Source organism: Oryza brachyantha, chromosome 10, assembly GCF_000231095.2.
Source record: "Oryza brachyantha chromosome 10, ObraRS2, whole genome shotgun sequence".
Taxonomy (NCBI): Eukaryota; Viridiplantae; Streptophyta; class Magnoliopsida; order Poales; family Poaceae; genus Oryza; species Oryza brachyantha.
The window spans coordinates 13,033,702-13,046,681 of record NC_023172.2 but is presented as its reverse complement, the minus strand read 5'-3'; the positions used below and the strand labels follow the sequence as shown (position 1 = coordinate 13,046,681).

Here is a 12,980-nt window from a genome sequence, read left to right as displayed (position 1 = left end):
TTTTTGCCACTTTTAGAAATAACACCTTACATATTTGTCACCCGCTGTCTATGACACGTGGGTTCTTACGTGTCTATGACATGTGGGTCCAGTGGCAAATATGTTAGTGTCATTTCTAAGATTGGCAAAAAGTTAATTATTCCCTCAAAAGTTAGGTAGGTTGGTTTCTCTAGAACCTTGTCTAGATTATGAAAAATATAGAATAGAAAAAATATATGAATAAAATACCTATAGAATTAAAAACACAAGAATATTTTTAAACTATCATTTGATTGACACATAGAAACACAATAATATGGAGCTATAGGAAAAAGAAAAAAAAGAGATATGACATATGCTTATTTTTCTCCAAAATCTCAATAGGATTGTCCAACCCACATGAATTTTAAAGGAAAGTATAATTCAATCCTTTGTTTCAAATAGTTGTATAGGATTTTTTTCGTAGAATTGAATTCCTCTAAACTTATTATATTTTCCTACAAATCAAAGTAGACTGAATTCTGCGGAACAAAACCATTTTTTCTAGCCTTCTAGAATTGACCTATATATATCACGTTCATGTATTCACATTATTGCAACAGTGGATTGAAATGCCATTTGGGGCCTGTTACCTGCTGAAACTCTACTATTAGTTCCATTCCATCTTCGATGCTTATTTGTGGTGAATAGATTCACATGTTGGGAGTAGTCTGTATAACCGTAGGCCAATGGTACATTAAAAATAATTTAGCTCATGTAATTGAAAATTGTCCATTTTGGTTTCATAGTAGTTGAATGTAGTAACTCTGTCCCAAAATAAGATTATTTTTGCTATATCATAGCAGTTGAATGTATTAGCTCCGTCCCAAAATAAGGTCATTTTTGCATATCTTCTTTGTCCTAAAAGAAGATAATGTTTGAGCAATCATTGAATCAGAGATTATGAAAGTAGTGAATAAATATATTAAAAATATATAAAGTGAAGGATAATTGCATTGAGATTAGATAAAACAAAGATGATTGTTTTTATTTGATAAATTGAAAGATATTGTAATATTTATGTCTTTTTGTTGTTATGTTTAGAATTAGTGAAAAATAAAATTATTTTGAACGGGCACGAGTAGGTAGGGTAAGCCATATATGACTATCTGGCTGTAGCATTATCATTTTTCCTGTTGGCTAGGTACCTTGCCGACTATTTTGAATAAAATGCACTCAATGCCAAACTGCCCACGTTTAATTCAAAGAGTTGGAGTAAATGCAATAGAAGTCTACAAGCCAACTGTAAGCCTACATGAAAAAGAGAGAAAATAAAAATAAAAGGTATTGGCTCTCTGCCTCTCTTGCAAGATTAGCTCTATACCTGTTTCAATATATATACATTAAATAAATAAGTGGGAGAGTGAGATAGGAGAAAAATATTAGAGTCTAACCTTGTAGCTAACTTATTAAAGTACACTCTAAAAAAAGTTATCTATATAAGTTTATAGCCAGTAGTTGACTTTACTATTAAACTCGTTCTAAACATGATCAGATAACTCTTATAGCTAACATGTACTATAATAGGTTAGCTATATAAGATTGGCTCCCATGTTTTTTTATATCTCTTTCTCTTACTTACGTTGTGATGATTATTAAATACATATGTGAATGTTTATTAAGTAGTGATGATTATTAAGTAAATATGTGAATGTTTGAATTTATGATGAATATGTGATGTTCTATACTGATTTAGGACAAACCCCTTATGACAAGGCCTGCTGGACAGAGGAAAATACATTCTTTGGTGCTGCCATGAGTTTGACAATTTTTAAGGTGCTGCCATGTGTTTGACAATGTGTTTGACAAAGCCTCAATTAATGCTTTCCCCCATAAATTATGAACATATTCTTAAGGTGGATGCATGTTTTGGTGCTGCCATGTGTTTGACAATTTTTATATTCATGTGCTTTGATGTAGGATGATGACAAAGGAGAAGATGGCAATTCTGGCCAAGATGATGATGGCAGTGAAGATGATGGCAGCAAAGATATTCCAGTGAAATGGAAGTTGCATCAACTTCTTGTGGAAAAGTACCACCTGAAGTCTACTAGAAACATGTCATCAATTGAGGCTTTAGCACTTTTTTTGTGGATAGTAGGTGCACCCCAATCAGTTAGACAAGCTCAAAATCGTTTGATGAGGTGCTGGATGTTTTAGTACAACTTGCAAGAGATATTATTAGACCAAAAGATCCCCACTACACTACCATCCATAAGAGGTTGTTGTCCCCAAAATATACACCTTACTTGGATAATTGCATTGGAGCACATATTCAAGTTGTGGTACCAAATACAACTGCTGTCCAACATAGGAATAGACGTAAGGAAAAAAGTCAGAATGTGTTGTGCATTTGTGACTTCGATATGAGATTTATCTTTGTTCTTGCCGGATGGCCTGGATCGGTACATGACATGAGGGTGTTTAGTGATGCTCAAAACAGATTTGGTCATGGGTTCCCATGGCCACCTGAGGAAATGTTCTATCTATTGGATTCGAGATACCTAAACAGACCGAGTTATCTTGCCCCATATAAGAGAGTTACTTACCATTTTCAATAATATAACGAAGGCACAATGCCCCAAAATAGTAAAGAATACTTCAACTACTGTCATTCTTCTCGTAGAAATGTGATAGAGAGGTCCTTTGGAGTATTGAAAAACAAGTGGAGGATTTGATTTCATCTACCCAGCTACCCGCAGGCGAAACAAAGTAAGATAATATGTGCTTGCCTAGCACTGCATAATTTCATTAGAGATAGTAAGCTAGCCGACATGGAATTTGACATGTGTGACCGAGATGAAAATTATGTTCCACTGCCTGTGCAAAGTCATCAACCAAATGAAGCAACCAACTCTATGGATACTAATATGATGAATCAGTTTCGGGACTCAATTGCCCATGGTCTTTGGAGTTTAAAAAATATGTAATTTGTTGCTTTTTTGATCTAATGGTTTATGTAATGTACAATAATTTGGATGTTATGAGTTTGGATGTAATGAGTTTGATCAAACAGCGATATATGTATTACTATAAATAATTTTGGAACTATGTGCTTCAGCTATGTGCTGCAGCTGCCATGCTTGTGAATGTGCTGCAACTGCCGTTTGATCAAAGTGGAGGATTTTCTCTTTCTTTAATGATGTGCTAGATGCTGCAGCTACTGGATGTCATTTAATAAGCTTTTAGTCCCTCCAAACAAACAGAATATAATTAAAAGGAACTTATGTTTTAGTTTTTAGTCCTAGAACTTATAGAAACAAACAACACCTTAGTCAATCAAGTTTTGGCAATGATCGAGGATTTCTCATGGTTTTCTGTATGCTATGTGTTAATAATACTGTCTTCGCAACTCACTATCAGGATTAGTCTTAGAACGACTTTGAGGATGAGGCAGATAGTAATACCTTGAACTGTTTACCAGACTAGCTCCATCCACCTACTATTTGAATAAAGAACACAGAGTTACTGCTCACATGTCAAATATAACATCTAAATCTAATTAATGGCTTTATATTTGAATAAATTAACAGTCAAAATTGAACTCTAAGAGACCATGAAAATTATGTAACGTCTTTTAGAAATGAATGTACCGTGGGTATCTTTTCAGTTAAGATCTGGCAACGTTTGGTTGGAGTATTGAAATCCAGCCAGCAGAAGATATCAGCATCTTCGCTTTGGTATCCACCAACTGACATATAAAGAATTGAAGATGATAAGATCCACACAAAGTGTGCACATCTTTATCTCATTCATCCGTTACCAGCCTGCCCAAAAATCCGGCCCTTAAATTCCTATAATCCTATATAATCTCAAGCAGATCAGGCTAACATAGGAGAGAAAAGATCGATGGATCAGAGGATAGAACACTCCTACCTGTTAATCAGAGGCCTGAAGCTTCACATAGCTCACATTGGAAAAGGTCTGAATTTTAACAATTTTTTGGTTGACATCTCATCAGCATCTCTCTCTCTGCTTTTTTTGCTGTTCCGAATTAGTTCAACTCGGTTTCTTGTTTTTGGTCACTGCAGGTGAAACTGCAACTCTGCTCTTCGTTCATGGCTTCCCTGAGGTATGGTACTCATGGAGGCACCAGATGGTTGCAGCAGCAGCAGCGGGGTTCCGTGCTATTGCACCTGATTTCCCAGGCTATGGCCTCTCGGAGCCACCGGCTGACCTAGCACAGGCGTCATGGGAGGGCCTGATGAATGACCTCCTGGCCATTCTGGATTCCCTGTCCATTCCCAAGGTGAGTACAGGCAGGAGAAAGCATGAGATCCAATAGAAGTTGTGGCAAGTGCTAAGATGAACCTGAAGTCTCCAACGCATTTTGATAGCCATGTCAAAGCTGATGTAAAGCTAATCTTGCCCCTTTGGCAAATTTGGTTTGTGGTTTCATTTCATCCATAATTTCAGAAGTTAGTAAATTTTAAGAGCAATTTTCCAATCCTTAAATAGATACTGATAGGTACTAAAATTTTAGTGTAAAATTTAGTATCTCCGCTACCTAGGTATCAGGAGGTACCAAAATTTTACATTGAAATTAAAATTTTAGTACCTCCTGATACCTTCTCAAGGACTATAAAATTGCTTAAATTTTAATTCGTAGAAAGAAGTATTGTGTCCTGACAATAATTTATTCTGTGTGAAGGTATTCCTTGTTGCAAAGGATTTTGGAGTCAAACCAGCGTATGATCTTGCTCTCTGTTATCCAGACCGTGTATGTGGTGTGGTGAGCTTAGGTGTGCCACCTCTTGTGGAAAGCCTTGGTTTCAGTGAACTTCCTGAGGGATTTTACATACACAGATGGAAGGTAAATTAAAAATCTCTTTGATCATGTTTTTATAAATTTTCTGATGAAGATTGTTTCATACATTTATACTGACCTTTTGGCAACTGTTTTACCTGAGTAGGAACCTGGGAGAGCAGAGGCAGATTTTGGCCGATTTGACACGAGGAGGATCTTGCGCACAATCTACATCCTCTTCTCCAAGAGTGAGATTCCTATTGCCAAGCAAGGGCAAGAGATCATGGACCTTGCAGATGAATCAACACCCATGCCCCAGTGGTTCACCGAAGAAGATCTCTCAGCATACACCAACCTGTATGAGAAGTCAGGTCTCATGGCTGCTATCCAGATTCCATACAGGTTAGCACATGCAAAACATATTAATTAACGGCTAGGTGAAAACACACCAAAATATGACAAACAAATCTCGGTTTCCTGATATGATGATATTACAGTTATTTTCATACTTTTGCAAACCTAAGGATGTCATTGACGCATGTGTTGATTCAATAGGACAAAGGCTGTAAAAGCAGAATGTGCTAATCCAAGGTTTCAAGTGCCAATGTTTGTGATTATGGGTCAGAAAGACTACATCCTCAAGTTTCCAGCACTGAAGGAATACATGTCTAGCGAAAAGCTGAAAGAGATTGCCCCAGACTATGAGATTACTTACATCCCAGAAGGATCCCATTTTGTTCAGGAGCAATTCCCTGACCTTGTGAATCGGATCATGATAGACTTTGTGAGTAAACATGTATGAGATAGCAACAAAAACAAGGTGCAATTTGACAAATTGCTAGACTGCAAAAGGTAACAGATGAGCACGGTAAGAGTTGACTAAGTCCGTGCTCGTGATGGTTAAGAACCTATATTAGTATTGTATGAATAAATGTGCAACTGAAAAGTGATCCTTTTCCCGCAGATTTAATACTACAAATTTGTACCATCTAGCAGGACATGATGTAATAACTATTTCAACTTACAGTAGAATAAATCTGTGCATTATGTCAAGATATGGGGACCTGGAAACCTGAACCACAAACTAGCAAGAACTAAATGGTGTCGTATGCTAAGATGACATGAAATATTATATTAACCTGTATAAGCCTACTCTAGCATGTATGTTCGTGATTATGGTTCAGAAAGACTACATCCTCAAGTTTCCAACACTGAAGGAATATATGTCTAGCGAAAAGCTGGAAGAAATTAACCCAGACTATGAGATTGCTTACATACAGAAGGATCCTATTTTCTTCAAGAGCAATTCTCTGACCTTGCTAATCAGCTTATGAGAGACTTCATCAGTAAACATGCATGAGATAGCAACAAGCACGAGGCGCAGTTTAATAAGATCTCAGTATTTAAAGTAATAGTTGAGCACAGTACATTAACTGATATTCACCAGTAAAGAGTGTTTCTTTGTAATGTGCAACTGAAAATTTATCAGTTTCTAGATTTAATACGAAAAAAATTGTACTACCTAGCAGGATATGATGCAAGAACTATTTCAACATCCAGTGGAATAACTCTCTTGTGCATTATGTCGAGATTCTACTGAACTGAACTGGACTGAACATACTCCAGCATGCATATGTATTTTAAAAAACTCAGTTAAATACCATATTGAAACATCATCAACCGTATACTGACTTACTAAATCAATACAAACTCTTCTTAATCTCATGATTTTAGCAGAAAACTAAAATTTGGTCTTCCTTGAGCTCATCCATGGAGGCAAAACTATATTGTATCCAGTAAACAAATAAAAAGGCAAGAACCAACATAAAGATTGCCATATTTCCAGAAACTCCCTCAAACATGTCTTTTACATAGGTTCAAGCTGCACCATCTGGATTCTGAACTTTACAAAGACAACATATTACAATGCAACAAGAAAACACAACGTGGCTACTTTGGACGGATGCATCACTGAGCAATTGATCCTAACAGGATACATATATTTATGTCCTTCAAAGTTCATAGGCCGGGAACTTCGATTCTGATGGACTAATCATGTCTAGGAGGAGATAAGCCATCCCAGCCTTCCCTTCAAACAACGAAAATGGGTGATCTCCACCATGCATGGTCCCATCAGCAATCAACCGATCAGCGCTCTCAAGCAGAAAGCAAGCAAAAGCCTTAGCCCGGTACAGGTACTCAACATTGCCAGTTAGCCTGTAGAGAGAGAGAAATACGTAGGCATTCCCACTTACACCATGGCATATTCCAACTCTCTTCAGAAGTCCTCGGTTCCAGACAACTTCAGCAGCCTCTGCAGCCGATTGTTTGAAATGTTCATCATGGAAGACCTGAAGCAAAAACATCAGTTGCTTATGCTGTACCGCATGCAGATTCTATTCTTCGCCATGTTGGCATTAAGAGGAATTTGAAAAAAAAATCCCAAAATGTTGGTATGCTAACATATTTTTTTGACCTGAAAAAAAATTAAGCTAGATGTATGCACAACAACCCAGCTGGGTACACATATATGCTCTGGATAAACATTTGTACACACAATGATGATGCAATATGTAGGTACTATGAGTAGATGCAGCACTCACCTGATATGCTTTAGCGAGTGTAAGAGCAACGCCAGGGGCACCATGGCACCAATGCACCAAACGATCAGATTCACTGCCTTCACTCGATGGATAGTTGCCACTAGGATACCTGTTCCTGATCATGTATAAGAGAGTGTTCTTTACATCATCCTTCTCATCCGGCTCCAGTTCGGTGTGCATGAGGACATGCATGATCCCAGCAAGCCCATGGGCAGCACCCCAGTACTTCTTTCCATGCCATTCATACATCAAGGGGCAGCTCACTCTGTTAGACAGCTTTCTCCCCTCCTCAATGATGTCCTTTGCAACAGAAGTCTACACAGTTGTAGCACTTCCACAAAATTAGATAGGCTGATTTTCATCTCCATGGAAATTGACAATATGGAAGAAAAGAACAAAATTCACAGGGCGAACATACAATGTGCCCAATGGGGATCGTCTTCTCGCCGAGATGAGTGTTCAAGAACAAGCAAGCCCACAGATACCCTGCTCTTCCATATAACAACTCATTGGGAACATTCTCGGTGACTAATATCTACAGAAGTACAAGCAAAGATTGCTCATTTTACAATGTTAGAAATACCATCTGCTGCTCTACAGAGCACGGTAGAAGTGTAGGGCGGACATGTGAACATGCATTGAATTTGACTCCTCACCTCATCAAACTTGCTCAGGTAGTGGGTGACCAGAAGCTGGTCATCGGAGTGTTTCGCGATCATTGCACCGAGAGCGCAGACCCCAGCCCTCCCACAGATGAATGTCAAGAACCTGCGTCTTGATTAAACACCAAGAACGTACAGGATTATCTATCCTACCTAAAGAAGTACAGAACGGGGGCAAGACGAAGGATCGTCGTCTTACGGCAGGCCACGCGACGCGGCGTCGCACTCTTTCACGATGTCGCCGGCGAGGGAGAGATCGGCACGGTCGCCGGTGACCTGGAAGGACTTGAACAGCAGGAGCGCCGTCCCGAGAGCGCCCGTGTAGAGGGTGTAGTCCGTCACCTGGCGCCGCGCCCTGGTCCAAGTCTCCTCCACGACCTGCGGCAGGGAGCGCCGGGGGAGGAAATCAGACGAACACCTGGCGTGCGCCACCCAACCAGAACCCGAACCCAAACCAAAAACCCCGAGCCGTGCGTGCCGCGTGCCTCGTCCTTGATCCGGAGCGCAGCGGCGCGGAGCCTGTCGGCGACGACGCGGTACGGGAGCGACAGGAGGCCGGGGCCGCCGTCGGGGGACTCGGCGACGAAGTCGGGGAAGTCGTTGGGGAAGTAGCGGTCCGCCATGGCCGCCGCGCGCTGACGCTTCGTGGCCCGCGACGACGAGGAGGAGGAGAATGGCGCCGCCGACGACGACGACGGCAACGCGGGAGCGGCGGCGAGTCTCTCCTCCTTCGTCCTCTTCCCACCACCGTTTCCCATGGTCGCCGCCGCGGTTGGGCTTTATAGAAAGAGAAGGTCGCGAGTTCGCTGGTCGCTCCGGGCGGTGACAGCGTGGCAGCCTGCACGTCTGAGCTCAGGAGCTACACGTGCAGGTCGCCGCTGCGCATCAATGGCTACTTTCACATATTTTGACATTTTTCGGTTTTTTTTTTCTTTTCGCGTGTTTGGTCAGCTGCAAGCGTGGATAACTGGGCAGTAATTTTACGAAACTAAACATATGTTATCTTGGTTGGTACACGTACCATTGATTCATATGAATCTTATGTGTTATTGAGATACCAATATTATATCTATAACTTTATAAACTCGTAATGGTACGGTTCTAAATTTTTTTAAAAAAATGAGTTCACTTCCGTTTATACTTATACTTATCCACTGAGATTTAAATTTTTAATCTTAAATTTAAAGTTGATTTTAAAATTTTGAATCATATTATATTTTATAGTTTTAACTTTTTGATCGCTAGGAAGATGCATATAAGTTTCTTATTATTTTTATTTATAAATATATCATTTTTCTTTTTCCCTGAATTAGCTGAACGATCACCCCCCACATTTTCTTTTTACTATTTAAAAGTCTCATTTTATTTCTGCCTATTCTGTACATAAGTTCAGTGGGATGTCTCATCTCGCGGTGATCCAACGTGGCAACTCCGGGCACTCTACAGTTTGGGAAATTTTCCATTTGTTTACGGAAATTTACCATACGAGCGCGAGATATTTGAATTAAATTCGAGATTAGCGCTAGCAGAATCATCGGAGCATGACAAATTATTGTGTCAGTACGACAAATTGGAATTGATTGTAATGCCAATTGGAACAATGGTAATCTGAAACATATGAAAACTAAAAAAAGATAGAAAAACTGTTTGGATCCAGCAAAGGAAAAAAACAGGAAAAACATAGAAATAAGAGAGAAATAGGCCAATAAAAAAAGAAAATCAAGAGGTTGGACCGACCTCAAGTTAAAAATCCTCCAAAATTCCTATGTTTTGAGGCATTCCTATGGATCTTTTGCACAGAAATGAAGCACTTCACATGAAATCTACACATTATCATAGCTGAGTATGTCATTCAGATATGAAGCACTACACAGCATCAACTAGGCAAAAGACCAACGCTTAGTTCCTGATTTCAAAGGATGAAATCGATCTTTCACCAGCTAGTCAAAAACAAATCCGTATGTCACTTACATGTTTGTTTTGGATATTCAACATTTTGATAAACTATCCCCAAAAAAAGTACAGTTCAGAGTGTATAATACACTCACTACCTTGAACTACATGAGGAAAAAAAACTGAAGCTAAATATACTGAAGATATATATCTGATGCTTCGTAAGCATCATGTGATTTTGAATATACTGAAGCAAAGCTGAAAATACAGTTTAAGTTTTCAATTTTAATCCAATTCAGAAATAGTACCTTGAGAAAAAAATCAGAGTACTCCAATTCAGAAAATTTCACCGTTCAACACACTCTTGTTTCTTGCGCACGTTCAGAGGGAAAAAAACAGAGTAATTCGCACATCCATAATGGGCATAAGAGCACTCCAATTCAGAAAAATCTTTCTTGCGCTAGTTCCTTCATTGTCTATGTAAAATTGATTACATTTACAGTGAGACAATTCAATCAAATTATACCAATTCAACATACTACAAACTTAGCTACGCTCGCTCAAAATTGTGTGGCATAGGCAGGAGAGGAGAGGGGGGAAGAAGCGATCACCGCATGGGTTGGTGCCTGGTCGACTAGTCATGCTCTAACGCTCATAGGACGAATTGCTTAAAATTTACTAAATTTTACAGAACGCAAGTCAGAATAAGCATGCAAATCAGTACTAGACCTAACAAAGTTGCAACTCTTTGCCTAGCCAAATGACAATGAATCAACGCTGGAAATGGAGGTATGTGGAAAATAAATTGCATCTGAAGCAGTGTAGTTCTCAACAGAAAATCCCAACCAGATCTTCCCTTGGCAAGATACCATAACACATGAGCATAATCATAATCATGTCATAATTAAACCCTCCAAGATCGATCGATACTAACAATCAAAGTCTTGACGGACAAACCAACACGAAAAAGCAGAGATAGATTAACGGAGTGACTGACAACAAGGAGCAACCGAGCTAGCAGGCGGGCCTAGAAGCGGAGCTTGGTGAAGAACCACCGGTTCTTGCCGGTCTTGAACCTCTCCTCGAGGCGGGCCTTGGCGGCCTTGCAGGCGGCGACCTTCTTGTCGCGGGTGGCGAGGGCGTCGGGCCCGCCGGAGGCCACGTCCTTGAAGTCGACGTCGAGGGTGTAGCGGGTGGGCATGATGTGGGTGAAGTTGACGAGCTTGAGGAAGCACTTGACGCGCGACTTCTTCGCCGTCTTCTTCGCCGAGTCCTTGCGGATCACCTTCTTGGGGTACTTGGCCAGGCCGGCGACGAGGCAGTGGCCGTAGGGGCGGTCGCGGGTGCCCTCCTCGAACACGCGCACGATCACCGCCTTCCGCCCCGCGAACCGCCCCTGCAGCACGATCACCGCCTTCCCGGGCTTCAGGAACTTCACCATGGCCGGCGCCTCCTTCCTTCCTTCGCTCGCCGGAGTTCGCCGCGCTCGCCTCTTCTGCTTGCGCCGCCGCCGCCGGATGGAGCTAGGGTTCGGGGGTAAGAGGAGAGATTTTATAGTCGGGACGCGCAGAAGCTTAGGGTTTGGGGTGTGGATGTAATGACGAGTTTACCCCTTGGCTGGGGATCGTTGGATGCGGATCGGACGGGGAGTTTCCTGGGTAGGTCGTGGTGGGACCGACATGTCAGTGGGAATCCATGATGGGTAAAATAGAAAATTTGAGAGGAGTTGATGAGGTGGGCTTTCTTCAGCGGAACAGGCCTGGTTTTGGATGACACGGCCTACTAGGTTATGTGGGCCCGATGGGTTGACACGCCTCAAAAATGTTTTTTTAATAAAAGGCTCATTTCCCGACAGAGGGGCAGAAAGAAAGGACGAAAGGAACAGAGGAAAGTGAAAAATTATTATCCAATATAAAACAGAATGACAGATTTAGAAAGTACCTATATATACTCTTTTAAAATGAGCAGCAGTGATGGTGAGTGTTAAATCTGTAACCACCGTAAGATCGACTCTCTAAAATTCTAACATGTGAGACTATTATCCATCCCAATCTATACCGAACATATGTAGACTATGAAGCTCTCAATTATGATCATCTTATCGGGAGTGAAAAATTACCAAGAGAAAATCTCTAATTATTTATATATTAATCCCTAAAATTTATAATAGATTTACACTTTGTAATGCGTCGATGTGATTGTTTTGAATTCCATAATAATGTATGCATTTTGCTGGTTGATCTAGTGTACATAGAGGTCCATGAAAAAGGGCACATGCACACGAGTATATGAATTGGAAGTAGTCGATTTCATTCCCATAAATAAGCAGCACACGAACAATATGATCAAGAAATATAAAAGAATCAGGAAATACAAAAAACATATGCATCCAGAAATGCAATAAAAGAATCAACAAATAGCAAAGTTACAATAGAGGCCTCAAAGAAAAATATGGATGGGACCAGATATGGGGAGAACCGGAGAAGTCTCTTTCCCCTTTGTTCTTCAGGTCCAAGAGAAACCTAATACATCGAAGAGCTTTATCCGGTGTCGAGATATGCGTCTATAAAACATGGGGTCAATGTCAAATCTGTAGAACACCACGATTGAAAACTTATTTTTATAATTTTCTTCGAGGTAAGATATGTTCTATGCCCAACATTGGCTTCAAATATGCTGTCAAGTATTGGTTGAAGCTGCGCTCTTGCTCAAACTTGGTTTAGCCGTGTTTCAAGAAAAAAAAAATTGTGTTGGAAGGGACTCCAATGTTGAATGCTCTCAGACAAGGAATCAACAATGCAACGAGAGCTACCCTTTTCTTTCGTTTAGTAAGAAGCTTGGCAGTTAGGAGTTGGCAGAAAAAAATTCAACCGAAAATATCGAGATTGAGAAATTCGATCTCAGGTAGTGAAAGACACTCGGTTAGTCTCTCGATAAACCGAATTAACCAAAAACGCCCAAATGCAACATCTAACCTAATAAGAGTAAATTTCAATATTCACATCTCTATTCCCCATGCATGCAACACAATAAGAGACTTCACTCGGTCGTGCTTTT

At 40.4% G+C, this 12,980-nt stretch overlaps 3 protein-coding genes across 4 annotated transcripts; 1 reads left to right on the top strand and 2 right to left on the bottom strand.

Annotated features, from left to right (window-relative positions):
• Positions 1-3,724: 3,724 nt before the first annotated feature.
• Positions 3,725-6,337, top strand: LOC102713494 (epoxide hydrolase B-like). Its single transcript, XM_006661852.3, has 5 exons — positions 3,725-3,940; positions 4,050-4,267; positions 4,670-4,831; positions 4,932-5,167; positions 5,321-6,337. Exons 1-5 carry the CDS (start codon positions 3,868-3,870, stop codon positions 5,565-5,567), a joined length of 936 nt encoding a protein of 311 aa, XP_006661915.1. The 5' UTR covers positions 3,725-3,867; the 3' UTR covers positions 5,568-6,337.
• A 238-nt stretch (positions 6,338-6,575) lies between these two features.
• LOC102713214 (lanC-like protein GCR2) lies at positions 6,576-9,125 on the bottom strand. 2 transcript variants are annotated; one of them, XM_040528153.1, is made up of 6 exons: positions 8,516-9,125; positions 8,230-8,408; positions 8,025-8,142; positions 7,787-7,903; positions 7,369-7,683; positions 6,576-7,116 (listed from the first exon to the last, which is right to left on the bottom strand). In XM_040528153.1, the coding sequence occupies exons 1-6, from the start codon at positions 8,786-8,788 to the stop codon at positions 6,778-6,780; spliced, it is 1,341 nt and encodes a 446-aa protein (XP_040384087.1). In that variant the 5' UTR covers positions 8,789-9,125; the 3' UTR covers positions 6,576-6,777. The 2 variants fall into 2 exon arrangements, with proteins under 2 accessions (XP_040384087.1, XP_040384088.1); XM_040528154.1 differs by having other exon boundaries at positions 8,025-8,136.
• Positions 9,126-10,707: 1,582 nt separating this feature from the next.
• Positions 10,708-11,462, bottom strand: LOC102712937 (60S ribosomal protein L27-3-like). Its single transcript, XM_006661850.3, has one exon. It carries the CDS (start codon positions 11,362-11,364, stop codon positions 10,951-10,953), a length of 414 nt encoding a protein of 137 aa, XP_006661913.1. The 5' UTR covers positions 11,365-11,462; the 3' UTR covers positions 10,708-10,950.
• Between the last annotated feature and the right edge of the window lie 1,518 nt (positions 11,463-12,980).

Bases quoted from the DNA above. Each gene is read 5' to 3' on its own strand.
- LOC102713494 (XM_006661852.3), top strand. From the start codon at position 3,868: ATGGATCAGAGGATAGAACACTCCTACCTGTTAATCAGAGGCCTGAAG. The intron at 4,832-4,931 runs GTAAATTAAAAA...TTACCTGAGTAG, and splicing joins TTTACATACACAGATGGAAG to GAACCTGGGAGAGCAGAGGC. The intron at 5,168-5,320 runs GTTAGCACATGC...TTGATTCAATAG, and splicing joins GCTATCCAGATTCCATACAG to GACAAAGGCTGTAAAAGCAG.
- LOC102713214 (XM_040528153.1), bottom strand. From the start codon at position 8,788: ATGGGAAACGGTGGTGGGAAGAGGACGAAGGAGGAGAGACTCGCCGCC. The intron at 7,684-7,786 runs GTATGTTCGCCC...ACAACTGTGTAG, and splicing joins CGATCCCCATTGGGCACATT to ACTTCTGTTGCAAAGGACAT. The intron at 7,117-7,368 runs GTGAGTGCTGCA...TTTTTGCTTCAG, and splicing joins CACTCGCTAAAGCATATCAG to GTCTTCCATGATGAACATTT.
- LOC102712937 (XM_006661850.3), bottom strand. From the start codon at position 11,364: ATGGTGAAGTTCCTGAAGCCCGGGAAGGCGGTGATCGTGCTGCAGGGG.